The sequence below is a fragment of the Lates calcarifer genome, unplaced genomic scaffold (assembly GCF_001640805.2).
Source record: "Lates calcarifer isolate ASB-BC8 unplaced genomic scaffold, TLL_Latcal_v3 _unitig_1352_quiver_842, whole genome shotgun sequence".
In the NCBI taxonomy this organism is placed as follows: Eukaryota; Metazoa; Chordata; class Actinopteri; family Centropomidae; genus Lates; species Lates calcarifer.
This window is the reverse complement of record NW_026115463.1, coordinates 30,451-50,016: the sequence shown is the minus strand read 5'-3', so window position 1 is coordinate 50,016 and position 19,566 is coordinate 30,451. Positions and strand designations below refer to the sequence as shown.

Sequence of the window (19,566 nt, the reverse complement as noted above, 5' to 3'; positions counted from 1 at the left end):
GAGGTTTGGGTGTTCACATTTTGATATGGACAGATACAGTCACTTTTAAGATTATTATATTATATTATATTATATATTTTTATTTATTGTGCTTCTATGTTTTAAACTGGTAGATTTTGATAGAACTGATAGAACTATCAGATGGTGGATGTATCTATGAAATCATAAAGTTATTTTTTTTCACAATTTCCTTCTTTTGCCATCAAATTTTGCATTTATCTGGTATATTTTTTTTTTTGTTTGGTGAAGAAAAGAAAAGTTACTTCATGATTTCTGTATATTTTGGTGTTTGGTGTAAAAGATTCTTACATTTATATTAAGTGAGTTGGTAAAATCTGTGGGATGTTTCTACTGGAATAATGGAAGAGATTTTGCATAATGACAAACAGTTATCAACTAGATGATTCACATTTATTGTGTTTAGACTGTTACATGATTCATGATGCCTTTTTGACTCTTTCTCTCATTATATAACAAATGTCAGGTTTTGGGTGTTTGTGTGAAGACATTTTGTGAAACCTATGCATTTATCTGTTGTAAAATAAGTTTATGATTTCTTTTGTTTTGGTGTTTCATATAAAAGATTAGATATTTATACTGAGTGGGTTAATAGAATATCTGGGGTATTTCTGCTCAGTTTCTGTCAATGAATGCACAAGCTTTCAGATTCTAACATGGATTTGTTAAATGGTGGAATGTAAAATTTCTATCTGCGGTTTTACAAGTCAATAAAACATCTAATATAATAAATGCAAGTCTCGCCTCTACTTCCTGACGTTGGTTCTCCCATCTGTGACTGCAGCCTGATTTTTAACTATTCACCCAGACCAAGTGAAGAGGCTCTGAAGGTTGGGACTTGTAACAAAACAAAACTGTATTTAACAACAGAATCTTTAACAGTTTTTTGTGTTTATTGTATATTTTCTGTAAAAACAGCCCTTTTATGTCTGGACTACATTTATATCACTTTTATACAAAGTGCGTTCCAGTTTGCTGCTTATTTACATTCACTGGGTGAACTGACCCACAGTCAGTTATTTGAGGGGTAATGTTATCAAAGGTGTTATTGAACATTTCAAATATGTGTTTCAAAAGCTTAACATTATTTAATCACATGTCCCAGCGTGTCTCACACTGTTTCCTCTTCTTTCTCACCTTTTTAAAATGTAGTGAAACTTTCTGGGACTGTCATGAAATTCAGAAGATCTGTTTTGACAAATGGCGGTGGTTATCAGAAATACTGGGAATGAAGCTGAAGTTGAAATATAATCAGTTTGATTTCATTTTCACACTGAAACATCTATTCATGTGTTGTTGTTGATGTTTTGTTATTTTTATTTCTCTTCCGGTATTAAACTCAGTTTAACCCAGATATAAGTGACGCGACGCACACAGTAAATCATCATTGGCTCAGATGTGAATTTCCGTGTTTCTGTCTCAGAGGATGGATTGTAGACATAGCAGCGTCTTCTCATCCAGCTTCTCCCAGTGTTGGCAGTGAGAGTGCGGTTATATATATATATAATGTTTGTTCAGGGTAGTTATAGTATCTGTATAGATTTAGAGTCACATGGAAGCTATTTAAAAATGCATTTACCTTGTATTCAAATATTTATTTAAAATAGATAAATCACACATTAGCAGTCAAAGCAGGTCTTCTGCATTTTCAGTAATATGAGCAGGTTAGCAGAGCAGGAAGGAGCTGAGAATAACTCTGGCTGTGTGTGATTTAAATGTTGATTTGTTGATGGTCCCTGAGGGAAACAGCTGTGGTTCAGACTGAGATCTCAGCCGTGAACTAACGGTCCTGTCACAGCTGACACTGGGTGAAGCTGAGTGAGAAGACGCTGCTGGTTTCACACTGAATGTCCAGTTTAAACTGATCCACAGCTGGATCCTCAGCCTCCTCCACCGGACAGAAACACACGAGTTCTTCTATCACAGATAAAGATCCAACACAATGAAGACTGTGATTTATCTGGTTCTTCTGGGAATAAACAGCGCAGCCTCAGGTGAGTTCAACATTTTAAATGTATCTATATACTGCAGCATGTATCAGTTTAAGGTTTACAGTGCATTCAGGAAGTATTCAGACCCCTTCAATCTTTTCACATGTTGCAGCTTTATAACTGATTGTAAATTCATCAACCTATAATCAATACCACACAATAACAAGGTCAAAACAGAATGTTAGAAATTCTTGCAAATTCATTAAAAAAGAAAAACTGATATATCATATTGACACAAGTATCCAGGCTTTTTGCTGCGACACTTTAAATTAATAAACGTAGCTCAGACGCCTCTAATTCCTCTGGATTGTTGCTGAGATGTTTCTGCAGTTTGATTGGAGTCCACCTGTGGTAGATTCAGCTGATTGGACGTGATAAGGAGAGACACACACCTGTTGATATAAGGTCTCACAGCTGACAATACATATCATAGCAAAAAAAAAGAAAAACTATACTAAAATATTTGAAATCCACTGCAACTCAAAAAATGACAATAGAAACAGAAAAGAGCAAAAAGACACACTTCAAACTGTGAACATGTTCTAGGTTTATCTTCAAGAAGTTATAGAGTTTAAATTTTAATCCTGAACCTCAAGGAAGAGCCATGAGTAAACACTGGTCAGAATAAGTTAGAGGCCATAAAAAACATTGGAAATATTTGGTTTATTAACCTCACAGCAGAGATCATTAGAACGTCTGACTGTGATCATTAAAACTAAAATCACCACTTTGTCTTTCAGTGATTCACTCTCTGAAGTATTTCTACACTGGTTCCTCTCACGTCCCAAACTTCCCAGAGTTTGTGTCTGTCGGTTCGGTTGATGAAGTTCAGATGATTCGCTACGACAGCAGCACAGAGACGGCAGAACCCAAACAGGACTGGATGAAGAAAGTCACCGAGGATAACCCAGAGTACTTGGCAGGTGAAGCTGAGCACTGGAGCCGTATCCAGCAGGCCTTCAAAGCCAACATTCAAACTGCAAAGCAGCGCTTCAACCAAACTGCAGGTTTGTTTGTTTGTTTCAGTTCTCGTTTTTTAAACAGCAACATGTTTTTTTACCTGCTGTGTTTCAAATTAATACACACACACACACACACACACACAGATTCAACACACTCATTACTGATACCGGATGCTGCTACACTGCACTGACAGTGTTTCTGTTTATCTCACCCACAGTAACTGACAGAGATTATAAACAGTGTATTTGTGGTAGTCAGTGTGTCTGTGTCCATAATGATCTTATATGATGTGAGATGATTAATCAGTTAATCCACTTATTGATCACCAGGTGTTCACATCGCCCAGAGGATGTTTGGCTGTGAGTGGGACAATGAGACTGGAGAGGTTAAAGGTTACGATCAACATGGTTACGATGGAGAAGACTTCATAGTTTTTGACCTGAAGACAGAGACGTGGATCGCTCCAAAACCACAGGCTGTCATCACCAAACTCAAGTGGGACGATAACAAAGCTTCGATCGCTCAGTGGAAGAACTACCTGACCCAGGTTTGTCCTGAGTGGCTGAAGAAGTATGTGAACTATGGGAGGAGCTCTCTGCTGAGAACAGGTAGAATCACACCTTTTCCCTCGTTCTCTCTCTGTCACTTTCTCTCACATATTTATCACCACTCTTTTCTCCATATTAGTATGATTTAGTTTCTCTCTCCAGCCCTTCCCTCAGTGTCTCTCCTCCAGAAGACTCCCTCCTCTCCAGTCAGCTGCCACGCTACAGGTTTCTACCCTGACAGAGCCATGATGTTCTGGAGGAAAGATGGAGAGGAGCTTCATGAGGACGTGGACCGAGGAGAGATCCTCCCCAACAATGATGGAACCTTCCAGATGAGAGCTGACCTGAACATTTCATCAGTCTCACCTGAAGACTGGAGGAGGTACGACTGTGTGTTTCAGCTCTCTGGAGTGAAGGAGGACATCATCACCAAACTGGACAAAGCAGAGATCAGGACCAACTGGGGAAAAACTGGAATCAGAGGTGAGCTTTTTGGATTATTATGTTAGTGGAGAGATGAGAGGACATTTCAGATGTGATTATTTCCTTTTATCCTCAACAGAGACGTCCAGTGATGTGACCGTCCCCATCACTGCTGCAGTGGTTGTAGTCGCTCTCGTCCTCTTTGCTGTCAGTGGATTCGTGGTTTACAAAACAAAGAAAGGTGAAAAAACCAAGTTAATAATTGTTCAGATTGTGAAACAAGCCTCAGGTCCCTTCACACCACAGTTTATCTTTTCTTTCTAAACTGATCAAAGATGCTTGTGACGTCTGAAATCATCTGTGTTGTTTTTATTTCAGGGAAATCAGAGAAATCCTCTCAGCAAAGTGAGACCTCTTCTCACAGTTCAGATAATTCTGCAAAGGGAAGTGACAAAGGTAACTAACAGCTCTGACCCTTCACCTGTATGCAGCACCTGCAGGTGAAGTGTCTGTCTGACTCTTTCTATAATGTCCATTTTCATCTCATGTGACTGTTCAGATGTTTGTGTTTTCTTCTTCTTTTCAGAGCCGGACACTTTGTCATTTAACTACAATAATAATTCCTCTACAGAAAGTGCAGACAGCAACAAACCACTGATGAAAAGGTAACACACGTCTGTGTCTGACTCCTGTATCCACTGATACTGTTTTCAAAAGATTTCTGCACTGTTCACTAATTAATGTTTGTTTATCTGTTCACACAGATGAGACAGTTTGAAGAGGAGGGTGAACTCCGCTCTGTGAGGAACTGTTTTCTGTTCAGTCTCCTAAACTGTGATAAACAGCAGATTTATAGACACAGCTGTTCTCTGATGATGTGATTTAACCTCTGTTCAGTAATGACAGACACAGTTAGCAGCTAGCTGATGATTAGCAGGTAAAGAGCCACATGTTTCTGTCAGGAGGTGGAGGTGAAGTTGTAGCTGTAGATACATGTTACTGTGATCAAACTGTGGACAAAACAATGTCTGCAAAAATGTAAATATAAACATTTATTCACATTTATTGTTCTTCACATTATATAGATGTTGAGGTTTAAGTCTTCACATTTTAATAGATACACAGACCTCCACACACATTTACATCAGTCAGTTTAAGATTTATTTTACAACTGTGCCTCTGTGTTTTAAACTGGTTAAATTACATCTATCAGATTTCTGAAGTCATCCGTTTGTCATCATTTTTTTCTGTTGTAACTGTGTTTTTGTTTGATGAAGAAAAGTTACTTCATGATTTCTGTATTTTATGGTGTTTGGTGTAAAAGATTCTTACATTTATTTTAAGTGAGTTGGTAAAATCTGTGGATGTTTCTACTTTTCTTTAATGAATGTATGAGATTCAGAATAATGACATAAACTGACCCGATGAGATGCTTTGTAAAGTTTTTGTTAAATGATTGACTGTAAAGTTTGTTTGTGTCTGTTGGTTTTCATGGATTCTAATAGATCACGTGCACGTGTTGCCTTTAAATCCTGACGTGTGTCCACTGACTCATCACCGCTACACGTCACGAGTCCAATCATCCAATCACAGTTCTCCCCAAAATGGCGGTGAGGTTGAAACAGGGTCTCAGAGCCGCAGTGTTTGAGAGATGAAGAGAAACACCGGCTTTGTTCTCGGTATCAGTCCGCGTCTTCAGTCCGCGTTACTGCCGCTGATTGTGGACAACAAGGAAACAGTCCTCTCCTCTGGACTCGGTCAGTTGATGTGTATTTTACTCTGGATGTGTTTTAACCAGTCGGAGAATAACGTGGAGTTGCGGGTCTCTGCGGAGCTACAGCTGACTGCAGACCGGACCCACTGACCAGTCCACGGTACCGTGAGTACCCGGTGTATTTACTGTAAACAGTACTGTTTGAACGGTGTTCACAGACGCTGAGGTTTTACCTGAGGGCTCCGGGGTTGGTTGTTTTGGGTGGATCCGGTAAAACCCGGATGGGACTTTTGCTTTGACTTCGCTTTACCTGCACAAACTAGACTGGACTGTATTCAGGGTTGGGTGAAAATCATTTCTGTATCGAGTACACTGAACTCGGTCGTTCTCTGTCTCTTTACAGACTTTACAAATGTAGTGTCTGAAGTTACACATACGTTTTTCTATTTTTTGGGGTCATGTTTAGGTTGATAGCCTGGAACATAAATCTGTAAGTGCTAGGAACAGGGGTCTCTGTCCCTTCTTTCCTCTCTGTTTCTCTTGGAAAAATAGGACCTTGAGTAAGGTCTGTGTGTGTGTGATACTAGATTCAACATGTTAGTCTGTAAAACAACAGAGAGATGATCCAGATGAATCACGTGTGAGGTGAAAACAGAAAAACTAAGACGTTTAACATTTCTTCTTGTTTCTGTATTAACACGACACCAGTGAAGATCAGAAGAAGATGATGGAAAACAACTAATGAGTCTGTCATCAAAAAATAATTTGTTCTCAGGAGTTTGTTTCTGACGTTTCTGATGAAATGTGCATTAGTTTCTCATTGTTTCATGTGTGCTATTTCACACAGCTTTTTTTTTTTTTTTTTTTTTTTTTTTTTTGTTAAATGTATGACAATCAGTCCATGTAAATAACATCTGGAGTGTAATATCCCCCAAACTTGTACAGGTTAGGGTTTTAAAAGTGAGTAAAGTGCTTCTGAATCATTTATTTGTTTCAAAACATAAAAGTCATTCTGCTTTTATTAGTTGTATATTTAGGTTTAATGAAGCAGTGCAGCAAATAATCGATATGTTTTCAGTTTAATAAATACATTTGACCAGGGTCAGTTATCATGATAATTTAATAAACTGACACCTACATAAAATCATGTGACTTTCTATCATCAACTTTAAGGGACGATACATCATCTGTCCAGAGGGGGCGCTGTCACACATTTTACTCCTTTCTAAAGGTAAACTCTGGAGTGAGCAGGTACAAATTAAGGCAGAGTTCAAGCCTCATGTTGCTGAAATGTCCTTGAGAAAGACTGATGTTCCAACCAGCTCTAAGACCGGTCTGTAGTTGAGTCTACCTGTGGGGGAAAAAAAGACAAAAGAGAATTTCCCCACATACTTGGAGGAAAAAATCAGAATATATATGTATGAAAAATAACTTCAGATTCATGATATGCTCGATATCAAAGCTTCATTTTGTCCTGACAATGTCAGACAAAGTGAAGATTGATTGACTTTGCTGACAGAAAACAACATTATATAAAATGGTAGAGGAGTCTAATGTTCTTACTGGGGGCTGGGAATCACAGTCATAATACTACAGTAAAAATTTTTTTGTCTGTAATAAGATCACAACACAGGAGATCTGAGTCAAACAGTATTAGAAACACATCTGTGATAAATCATGAATATATCAAATATATTTTGAATTCTGAAAACAAAATAGGTGTTTTACAAAGCTGGAATCAAACCTGCGCTGTATTTATTCACCGCACTATGAAGTGTTCTCAGATTTTTACAGACAGTTCAGATGAAACTAGTCTCAGCATTTTTGGCACAACATGAACATTTGCAAATATTTCAATGTACAACAGATATAAACTGACAAAAGTGAGCCAGAAAAACAAAACATAACAGAGTTTAAATGTCAGTGTTCAGGACACCTCTGCCTCTTTAATGCATCAGAAGCGTTTGTGATTTTCGTGTCAGATTATTAATATCAAAAAACACTAGCCTGTGTGATGTTGATATATCATTATATTTTGATTATTTGTTACATGACCTGCCGCCTGATTCAGATTTTGGCTTTTTACAAAGTATTAACTCACCTCTGCTCATCTCAACTCGCTGTAACTGTGCCACAGCAATAAGAAAGTGAAAACAGGCTCAGGTGTCCAAACATCAACAGTGGTGTTACATTTCTCTCTTTCAGGCAGTTTTCAGTGTCGGCCTGCACACTGAGCTGATCTGATGTTTGCCTCTCTGATTCAGCTTTGGTTTAATTTATTAGATGTTTGTTTTCATATCAAAAGTTTGAACAATAGAAACTACAGTTTGATTAAAATTATATTATTACATTATGTGTCTTGTATTTTGTATCATGGCACATATACTTAACATAATGATATGGACTTAAAGAGGATGAGCTGCTTTTCTTAAAACCACAAGCTGTAAGTGCAAATCTACAAAACTATTTCAAGTCAGTACGTTGCTAATAAATGGATGGCCTCCACACTGCTGCAGATCAGGTTTGAACCACAGGGGGGAGCACTCTACCACATTTAGTTACTGTAACATCAGTGAGACCAACTTTATATTCTCATGAGAACAGTTGTTTTTTATTCAAGGACAATCACACAGTAAAAACAACAAGAGTGCGACAGTTCTGAATTTCCCACCAGCTCCACAGAACTGATCCATAGGTGACTCCTCAGGGTAATCAGTACATTTCTGCACATTATATTACATAACCAAATGTTTTACAAGGTGTGAGCCGCACTAAACTGTGACTTTAGTAAAGTGAAGAACATCACATTACTGTCAAACATTGTCTCCCCATCCTCCCATACAGGCTAAAATCAGCTAAGTGTACTTTCACTTTCGTTAACAACCTTCATGGGTAAATTTAACCCAGATTTAAGTGACGCTGGGCTTTTCCTAAATTCCTATTGGCCCAGATGGAGGCTGATATCACACGCTCCTCAGACGTTTCTCTCAGTTGAGCGGTGGTTTTAGCAGTGATAGTACCACGTCCTTCTCGACAACTTTGTGGCTGGTAAACAAGACTAACCTTTGTATTTATTGTCAGTCTATCAAAGATTTAGAGACTACTGAAGACGATGAAGACTGTTCTTGCTCTGAGTGTGATTCTTCTGGGAATCCAGGCCGCGGCAGCTGGTGAGTTGATAGTTAATAGAATAATTATGATTTTAAAAAAAATAATAGCAGTATTAATACTACAGATGGTTGTTTCTACCATGTATGCATCTACAAATCGAAAGTGTTTCGAAATTTCAGGACTTTGAAAATAATAACACATTTTATAAACCCAAATATTGACACCGATATAACTACTGAATGTCTTCCAATAGGAAAGTGCGTCTGTGTGACTCGGTGCTGAATTAATGATTCACTGTTAAGGCTTTAAGATGAAACTCATACATGAAACTGTGAAATATTGACTATTCTGAAAATATATTTATGAAAGATTTGATTTAAGAGAAATGCTCCACTTAGGCTGAAATCCAGATTTTGTTTCAACATTATTGAAAAGTAATGAAGGCCTACTGTACTGTATATCAATACTGTCAAGTGACTGTAGCTGAAGAGTTTATCTTGTGCTGAAGATTTACTTAAAAAAAAAAAAAAACTTTTTGTATGTTCAAATTACCGATGGCCATAGTGTTTAGTCGTTTTAATTCATTTTTGCTCAGATTTAGTGTTGTGTTAAACAGTGAATTGAGTAGACAATAGGATCATATATTACAATGTGATCCCGTTCAAACTGATGATGAATGATAATGATGAGTTATCACTCAACTTTTTTGGTGTAGTGGATCAAACATCAATGGGTAAATAAAGCTGTATTTATCTAAAGTGTACATCTACTTGTTAGGAAAGCTCAGTGTAAATAGTTACGGAAACTATAAAACATTTTTTTTTTAAATAAGCCTTTCATCTGTCCTTGAGTAATTAGTTCATTACTACTGATTTTAAGTCTGATATTTTCTGCAGCCTTCGTCAATTTGTTTTACCATTGCAGCAAGTTTGTGTTTGAAGTTTGCTGATTCCCTCAGTGTAACCTGCATTCAAATGTGTGTTTTCTTTTTCCACAGTGAGACATTCGCTGCAGTACTTCTACACAGCATCAGCAGGAATCACAGGCTTTCCAGAGTTTGTGACTGTGGGCATGGTAGATAAGCAGCCTTTCACTTACTATGACAGTGTCATTAAAAAAGAGATTCCCAAGCAGGACTGGATTGCCAAGACTGAAGGACCTGAGTACTGGGAGAGACAGACTCAGGCCTCCATTGGTTCTGAGCAGACCTTCAAAGCTAACATTGAAACTGCCAAGAATCGCTTCAATCAGACTGGAGGTGAGTAGAGCACAGTCATTAAAAAACCTTTCAGAAACATTTGTGACATTGATATCAATGTTCACACACTCTCTTTACTCTCTCTCTGTCACCCACACACACACAGCTGATGTGTCTACTGCTCCTTGTATCGTATTCAAATGTCTTCTACTTTATTTAAACTTTTATTGAACATTATTTACTTTCTTTTTTGCTGATACTTATTTATTTTTTAAAGGATATGGTGTTTAAAACTTACTTTCACTTTAATTAAAATTAAAGGTCAGTGATAACAAATGGAAGCCACACTCATATGAGGAAAGCATATAATTTGTCTAAAGGGTTTTGTTTTAAAATATATTTTTATATTGAACATCTTTTGTATTATTTTTAAAAAAACAAAACAAAACAAAGAAAACAAAAACATAAAAACAACAAGAGATTTAAGAACTCAATCCATTTTCAATCTGTAAAGTGAGGCTTCATGGCAAAAGTAAAGTTTCTTAATTAAAGTCAAAATAATATGTGCTTATTTAAAGTGACAGTGTGTCCTCAGAAGGTGTAGTAACTATTAACATACAAACGTCTGTTACTGAGTTTGCAGGGTATGTTATCTTTGTGTATATAATCTTTAATTTGCACTGCACAGTCAAAAGACAGTAGTTTTTTTTAAAATCCAGTTTATCTGTCTAATATAATCGCCAGTAAATGTTGCCCTTAAGAGAATTTCTTGTGGAATTTATGTGGAATGCTTTAAAGCTCAAACATTGACGGACACAGGTTCAGTTGTTTGGTATGAAACATTTCCTTCATTTATACACCTGATTGAAACTCACATTACAGAGACTGAAGACTGGCTGCTGTATTTTAATGCACCAGATTAGATCAGAATAACTCTACTGAACTTCCCATAGTGAGTTAGTTCACAATAACTTTATTGTAGAAACCTGTTTATCACAACAGCTTTACAGCATACAGCTGATAGAGGAGAATTACTTTGTGGTTCCTTAAACTACAGAGCAGGACAGTCCTCATACGACAGCAGTAACAGCAACTGACCACAGTGAGTTGGTCAGCTGTTTAATACACCTGACTGACAGGATGACACTGAAAACATCTCATTCAGATCACAGGATAAAATATTTAACTGTGCGACTGTAATGTACTGACCACAGTTTGTCCAACCTGTAATAAATATATATCAGAACTACTGATTAAATTGTATTAAAATGATTTGAATGCAGTGTGTCTATGCTATAAATGTGTGTAGTGGTGAAATCATTTGTCAAGTAATCAGTTAATCAGAAAATTAATGAACAACAACTTTGATAATAATCACTCATCAAGCAAAATACTGAAAACAAAATATTTGCTGGTTCTAGTTTTTTAAGTACGAGAATTTACTTTTCTCTGTTCTGTGTATTTGTAAATTAAATACAGTTCAGTGATATGTTGGACAAATGTTGATAAAAAACTAAACTTTGAAAACCAACAATCTGTGTTTTTTAGTAGTACTATTATTCAAAGATACAACTTTTTCTTTCAACATAAGATACTGCTGAATTCTTCTGGCACAGTCTCCAGTGTTTTTCAGAGAGAAGATGGTTGGGGGAGGGAACGAGGATCAGTGGGATGAGACAGGAGAGGGAGAGATTACTTTTTCAGCTCCAGCACCTCTAAGGATATAGTTAGTTAGAGTAATTAAAAGTGATCCTACAAGAAAAGGGACCAGCAAATATTATTTAAGAATACATAATACACACACTGTAAAAACATGACATTAAATTAAATAGCAGACAGTGTAACAGCTGACAGCAGACAGCAGACAGCGTTATCATTATAGTTTCCAGTCTTCACCAACCTTCTCCATATAACTGATTATTCTGATCCATATATGAACGTCTGTCAGAGCTGGTGTCACTGATCACAGATAAAATGAGACCAATGTAAAGACAAACTGATTTGCATCAGATGGTCCTATGTTTAGCTGTCATCACCAGCACAGATCACATTACAGATCCCTTTTATACAGTAAAGTGAAATGCATGACACCTTTTATCTAACAAGTGACAAACCTAACATTTAGTAGAAACAAAAATAACAAACCTACACTCCCTGCCTCACTACAAGATCACCAACACTGATACTGTTCATCTTCTTTGTGCATGTAGATAATCCACCTGAGCACAGCATGAGAGAAATTTTAATTTAATATATTCCCACATGTTGTCAGGCCTCAGTGATACATGAACATTATTTGAATGTTTCCTTTATAGATAAAAATATTGTGTTAGAGCAGATTCAGTCAGTGATCCTCCACAGGCTGATGATCCAGAGATCCAGGCTCCTCTTCAGAAATGTTCATTTAATTTACTGACAAAAATAACATCTGTAGAATCAACTGTAAACATCTGGGTACAATGAAGTATTTTAACAATCCAAGTTACTCTAAGGTTATTATATTGATGTTTAATCATAAAGTTTGATCTAAAACAGGTGAGGTTTAAGAGAAGTTAAAGCAGCATTACTCCACACAAACATCCTCTTCAGACTCTTGTAATATCCAGGTCTAAGATTTACCAGTTCCAGTCAACACATGCTGAGGCTGGAATAAAAACCAGTCACCAAATGCAACAATTACAACCTGACTGTGAGAAATATAAACCATCTGAAATCAAGAAATACATCATTAAAATAAACTGTCAATAACTGGGTCAGACACATCAAACTACAGTATTTAGCTTCAGCTTGTTAGCTGAGAAAAAATCAGTCACAAAGCAGCATCAGTGAGTGTGAGCTTTAATTACTGTGACTAACTGAACTGATAACAAATCAACAAGAAAAATACTAAACAGCTCAGTTAGATTAAACTTACTGTCAAACTGTGATTAAAGAAGAAAATCCCTCCAGTTCTGCACCACAAAGGTTAGCTTAAACCTCCATCACATTTTCGTTAGCAACATGCTACGTTAGCTCACACCAAGAGCCTGCTCTCTGCTTTTTCAGGGATAATTTTAGCTCCTTCATGGCTGCACTTATGTAATACTTTTAACACAATTAATGATAAAAATGCACAGAGTGGTGAAAAACAGTGAAGGCAAAGTGTAACGTCAGAGCTAACTGGAAGTGTAACATTAGCTCTGTGACTTGGCCTAATGTGACCAACACCAACCTCACAGGGAAAAGTTTAAATTCAACAAAGTTTTACATGAGCAGACATTAGTTTCAATCCTCTGCTCTCCATCAGTGAAAAAATAGGAATAAAATAAAGCCTTCATGAGCCTCATACTGTGTAGCTGTGTTAACTGGTGACTCCAGTGATAATAATCTCACAGCTCAGGCAGGAGGTTTGTAAGTCATGTAACCGTCATGGACGAGTGTGTGAGGGAGGAACTGACGGCAAAGCTCACGTTAGCTGAATGAACAATGAACGAACAAATACAATCTGTTCATTTTAAATATACACAGAGCTGTGTGTGTGAAACAGCTCAATTCATCCAACACAGTCTGATTTAAAACTGACTCCACATGTGTAAAAGAAAGGACTACACTGTAACTGTGCACATTTTCAACACATTTCCTTCTAAGAGTGAATATATATATATAGAGCTGAAATGATTAGTTGATTAATCGATCAGGTGATCAACAGAAAATTAATTGACAAAACATTTTGATGATCAGATCATTTTATTTTATCAAGCAAAAATGTCAGATGATCTGCAGGTTCCTGTTTCTCAAATCTTAGAATTTACTGTTTGTTTTAGATGAATATAAATTAAATACTGTTCAGTGTTGGTCAGACAAAAGGAGGAGTTTGAAGATTTCACCTTTGGCTCTGTGAACTTGTGATGAACATTTTTACTACTTTCTGAAATATTACAGGATAAAAAAATGAATTGATGAATTAAAAAAACATTACATAATTAATAATGACAGGAATCATTAGCTTGAACCCTAAATATATAAACTATAAAGTAGAACAACAGATTAGATTAGATTTACTTTACTGTACCAACCAGTGTGTCCACCTAATAATAAATACACAGCAGAGTTACACATTAGATCAGATTAACTTTACTTACCCACAGTGTCTATGCCATAATACATTTATATAGTGCTGGAAAAATGCCAATTAATTGATTATTTGATCAACAGAAAATGAATCAACAGTTCTGATAATCAAATAATCATCTGAATCTTTTATCAAGCAAAAAGCCAAAAAAGGTGATTACAGTTTCTGAAATATGAGAACTTGCTGCTTCTATCTTTTTTATTTAAACAACATTTTATAAAATTAAATTCTGATCAGTGTCAAACAAAAGAAGCATTTTGAAGATTTCAGCTCAGTAAATGATAAATGGATTATTTTTAAAGGTAATGAACAGATGAATCAGTGATTAAAATAACCATAATTTCATCCTTAAATATTCAGTGGATCTACAGATGATATTAGATCAGATCAGCTGACCACAGTGTGTTGATCAGCTGTTGGTTGTATTGAATGATTGACAGATGGATGGACCAATCAGGACACAGACTGCCTCCCAGTCTCCATAATGGTCCTGCTGGTCTCTGCCTTACTCTGAGCGGTTGTAGTAACACACTGCTGAACAGGACACTGTCCTGGTGGAGCAGGTGGAGTCTACTGACTGATCCTGGACTGAAACTCTCCTTCAGTGGAAGCTTCTAGAACAAACCTGAGGACAGTCTAGTCTGTAGTTTCTCACAGGAAGAGGATGTTGTTGGACTGATCCACAGGAGTTTCACTGGATCTAATGTTCAGTCCAGGATCAGGTTTAACCTGTATCTGCTGCTCAGGACTCCACCTCAGAGTGTGTGTGTGTGTGTGTGTGTGTTCCTGCAGCTCCCATGAAGATACACAACCTTCAACAGTGTAGATAAACTGTGTTGGTGTCTGTGGATCAGTGTCTCTGTGGTAAAGATGTGAAATTAACTGTTAATAACTGACTGAACTGAGATCTCTCTCTGTCTCTGTCTCAGGTGTTCACCTTTACCAGAACATGTACGGCTGTGAGTGGGATGATGAGACTGGAGAGATTAATGGTTATGATCAGTATGGTTATGATGGAGAAGACTTTGTATCATTTGACCTGAAGACAGAGACGTGGATCGCTCCAACACCACAGGCTGTCATCACTAAAAACAAATGGGACCATGACAGAGCTCAGAATACATATTTAAAGAACTACTACACCCAGGAGTGTGTTGAGTGGCTGAAGAAGTATGTGAACTATGGGAGGAGCTCTCTGCTGAGAACAGGTAGAATCACATGACCTGATGTAGTTTCATGAACAACAATCTCCATGTCTCCTCTCTGTTTCTAACCAACAGTAACATTATGATAAATATGAACCAACATACAGAGACCTACTGTGTCTCCATTATATTTCTTTTTCCCCTCATTCTCTCTCTCGGTCACTTTTTCTTACATATTTATCACCACTCTTTTCTCCTTTCTTGTCTTCCTTTTCTTCCCCTTGTCTGTCCTCTTTAATGTCTCTTTTACTGTTTCCACCACTGTCTCTTCACCTCTGACCTTTCTAACCTGTCTCTCCCTCGTTCACATTTCTTCATCTGGCCTTTTTTTTCTCTGTCCCACCACCCTTTCTTAATTACATTTGGCATATATATTAAAATGTGTAACTAAGACATTCAAGATACATGACATCAAACAGTAAATAAAATAAACTATAATCTGTTTTTCCTCTCCCTCTCTCCAGCCCTTCCCTCAGTGTCTCTCCTCCAGAAGACTCCCTCCTCTCCAGTCAGCTGCCATGCTACAGGTTTCTACCCTGACAGAGCCATGATGTTCTGGAGGAAAGATGGAGAGGATCTTCATGATGGCGTGGAGAAAGGAGAGATCCTCCCCAACCATGATGGAACCTTCCAGATGAGTGTTGAGCTGAAATCACCTGCACCTGGACAGAAGTATGAATGTGTGTTTCAGCTCTCTGGTGTGAAGGACGACATCATCACCAAACTGGAGAATATCAGAAGTAATAAAGGTAGGAAACACAGTAGAAAGTTCTCCTTCCTCGTGTTCTATCATGTTTTCATTCCATCTAGTTTTTGTATAATTTTAACTCTGGATCAGTATTAAACCAATGTATGTGACCCTGACAAATCCCTTAAAAGACTGATTTTCTTAATTTAATTTCATTTTCTTAATTCAGTCAAACTTTTAAAGTGTAATACAAAACTAATTAAATAAAAGAGTAAAGAGACTGAATGGTTGAAGTATGTATGTATAGGATTGGTTTGGATGATTGGTTTGTTGTTTTTGCTCAACAGAGAAGCCGACTGACATGACCCCCACCATTGTTGCACTGGTGGTTCTTGCTCTCGTCATCGCCATCGCTGCCATTGGATTCTTGATTTACAAAAAGAAGAACGGTGAGAGACCAAAACAGAGACGTTGGCTCATTTATTCAGTATTTCTATTGTAGAATTTTAGTTGATGCTTTCTACAGATTGCAAAAGTGAACCAAACTTTTCTTTTTTCTTTTTATTTTAGCCAAACGTCCTCCATCTCGTGAGTAAAACATATTTCCATCCTGTTTTCTGTGATCTCTCTCTGCACTCTAGATTTAACATGTTAGCTGTTAATATAACAGTGTCAGTTCAGAGGAGGATGTGAGATAACAATGTTTTTCTGATCTTACAGCTGTAAGCAACCCAGAGGTCATGGAGCAGCTGAATCCCAGCGCCTAAATGACAAACACACCATCCTGAACACAGTGAGTTACTTTGCATGTTAAACAAAGCTGATTTAAACTGTCTGCAAAAGAACCTGATGTGGTTGTTTTTTTGTCCACTGTGTCTTTTCTGTGACAAATTTAAGTTGTAAATAAAATATAATGTGACTTTAAAAAGGGTTGCTACATTAGTGAAGATGAAACAAATGTTTGTACTTCAAAAGCATTGTACATAAATACTGAATGAAGAATGTTAACACTTAAATGACTGAATCATGGATATTTTAGGTCTAGATGATACTGTAAATATATAAACATGTGGCTTTGTGGAATTCTTCAATCACTAATAGCAATTTCTTTTTTTTTCAGGTTTATGGAAATATTTTGCACTGGAGGAAGGAGCAGTGCCATCACATTCTCCTCCATAAACTGGGTGTTCATTGATCATTCATTATTCAGATCATAAATTGACAGAATCAGGGTTGGGAATCAATTAGTATATTCATATTAATTATAATAATAATCATAATGATAATATAAAAAACAGTTTGGAAAATATTAAAAATAAATGGTGACATAATGGTTTTAATCATGTAGTTTAAATAAAAAAAGTGTCATTCAAGTTGGTAAATCAAATGAGGTTAACTTTTTTCCTGACCTGGAGAGAAGTAAAACATAATATTCAAACCAATGAAAGCATCACATCTCTTTTCATAGATACAGTTAATATAAAGGTTTGTGTGATCATCTAAAACAAATCCACTATAGTCACAGTTTCATATTCCTGGTGTTGGGGTTTTGTTGTAAAATCAATAGTGATAATACAAATCTCAATATAGATACATAGATACAACACAGATCCACATATTATACATTCATTCTTCTTTTCATCTATACTCTGAGGGTCTTCTGATATGATGATGTATAACTGGAGATAACAATTAGTTATCTAAAGGTATGTGCAGAGTGCAGAGTTTTCTAGACTATTTATACTGAGAGATTCTTTAGTTCCCTGATTGTGTGAGATCACTGGAGACAATACTGCAAATTAATTAGCAAGAACCCAAAACCTGCTTGTGATTTGGCGATTCTAAATTACCTGTAGGTGAAGATGTGAATGGTTTTCTATCAGTGCAATGCCTGGTGATAAACTGTACACCATCTCAACCCCCAGTCGTCTGGGACTGACTTCAGTCCTCTGAGACTCAACACGATAGAAAATGAATGGAGGGAATTTTTTTTCATCACTGGTTAATTATCTTGATAAGTGGACATCATACCCTGTGGCTACTGCTACATCTATAATAATCTCTTGATTTGATTTTCCAGAAAATAGAACTTTTCATGATGTAAATATGAAGCAACATAAAATTACAATGATAGGTTGTATCAAATCTCCAACCCCCAGACACACACATTAACAAAACTTCTTAATTTGATTTCCAGTTGTGTAAATATTCTGTGTGTATATTTCTTTAAAATTGTTAGAATTAAAGATGTGTTTTGTTTCTAATCAGGCTTCAGATGTAATTTATGGCTTTGAAGTTATTAATCGAGAGTATATTGTTTTTGGTTTCATATTATCCATATTTTGATCTGTTTTTGAACATTATATTTTCATTTTAGCTGAGATTCTTAAAGGGTTGTTGGATGTTTTAAGCTTCTCAGCAAACTGATAGAAAAATAGAAAATTATTAATCTGTTAGTGTTTAAGGGACAAAGGAGTTTTCTATCTTAGCTTTGTAAACATTTAGAAATTGAACAGCGATGCTCAAAATATCTTCTTGTGTGGAGTTACATAAATGAATGTTAAATGAAGTTGCACTGTTATTTCATTCTTTTTGTACTTTTCTTTGACTCTTCAATAAAGTTCCAAAATTCCAAATTTCTGGTTTTCTGTGTCTTTTTGTGATTCCTCACACAGTATATGCTGTCACATCTGTGACTGTAGCCACAGTGAATATTTATTCACTAATGTCTGAGAAACTAAATGAGCCTGACTCTGACCTGCAGATGTAATTTAGACAAACCTGTGTTTCTTTTAATGTCACTGAAAGGGGGAATTTGACTTCTTCTTCTACCACTTCTGTAAAATCATTTTGTTTCTCTTATGTCTGGTTTGCTGCTGTGTCTAAGACAATGTCATTGATTCTCTTAGTTATTTTATTTGTTTATTATAGGAGGCTTATACTATTAGTTTATTAACAAAATAGAGGGAATATTACTATGTACAACCACTGATTGATGCTTTTTTCCATCTCACATTGTTTTTGTATATACAGGTGTTAGACCTGAGCAGATCCACTCCTCTCTTGTTCACTCTGCACAGGCTCAGTGTGGTGTTTTGGTTTTCCCCTGAAAAACCTGTAGCACTGAAATCTGCCTGGCAACTGATGACGTTACACCTGTTGAGAAATTATCCAGTTCATGACTCAGATTTACAGTAGGTTACACAAACTGTATGAAATATGACAAAGATAGATTCACCTACTACACAGGCAGATTAATTATTGTGTGTTTTTTAAGTTGTTACCTGAAAATATCCATCCCTTCCTCATTTATTTCTTGAGGTCATTAATCCCTAGCACTCTGCGAGCATCACATTAGGCATGAAAAAAAACAAACAGATCCTCACAGACCTTTTTATATTAAGTTGATTAACCTGCTTTTTTCATGGGGAAGATTTATACCTGTACAGGATAAAACCTGTGGGGCTGAATTCTGCATAGAAACACACGACATCACAGCTGCTGGTACTGCTAATATTGTCACCAACCTGTAGGATGTGTAATGCTATAAATTATGTATGAAATCATATGTACAAATATAAAAGTACTATTTACAC

The 19,566-nt window shown here is 36.5% G+C and overlaps 2 protein-coding genes across 2 annotated transcripts; both read left to right on the top strand.

Annotated features, from left to right (window-relative positions):
- The first annotated feature begins 1,809 nt into the window (after positions 1 to 1,809).
- Positions 1,810 to 4,908, top strand: LOC108888427 (class I histocompatibility antigen, F10 alpha chain). The gene is made up of 8 exons (XM_018684416.2): positions 1,810 to 2,012; positions 2,750 to 3,016; positions 3,302 to 3,580; positions 3,683 to 4,003; positions 4,083 to 4,184; positions 4,322 to 4,399; positions 4,530 to 4,608; positions 4,708 to 4,908. The coding sequence occupies exons 1-8, from the start codon at positions 1,961 to 1,963 to the stop codon at positions 4,709 to 4,711; spliced, it is 1,182 nt and encodes a 393-aa protein (XP_018539932.1). The 5' UTR covers positions 1,810 to 1,960; the 3' UTR covers positions 4,712 to 4,908.
- A 3,729-nt stretch (positions 4,909 to 8,637) lies between these two features.
- Positions 8,638 to 18,609, top strand: LOC108888429 (class I histocompatibility antigen, F10 alpha chain). The gene is made up of 8 exons (XM_018684418.2): positions 8,638 to 8,827; positions 9,766 to 10,026; positions 15,007 to 15,285; positions 15,747 to 16,031; positions 16,318 to 16,419; positions 16,541 to 16,558; positions 16,691 to 16,763; positions 17,091 to 18,609. The coding sequence occupies exons 1-7, from the start codon at positions 8,770 to 8,772 to the stop codon at positions 16,735 to 16,737; spliced, it is 1,050 nt and encodes a 349-aa protein (XP_018539934.1). The 5' UTR covers positions 8,638 to 8,769; the 3' UTR covers positions 16,738 to 16,763; positions 17,091 to 18,609.
- The last annotated feature ends 957 nt before the right edge of the window (positions 18,610 to 19,566 follow it).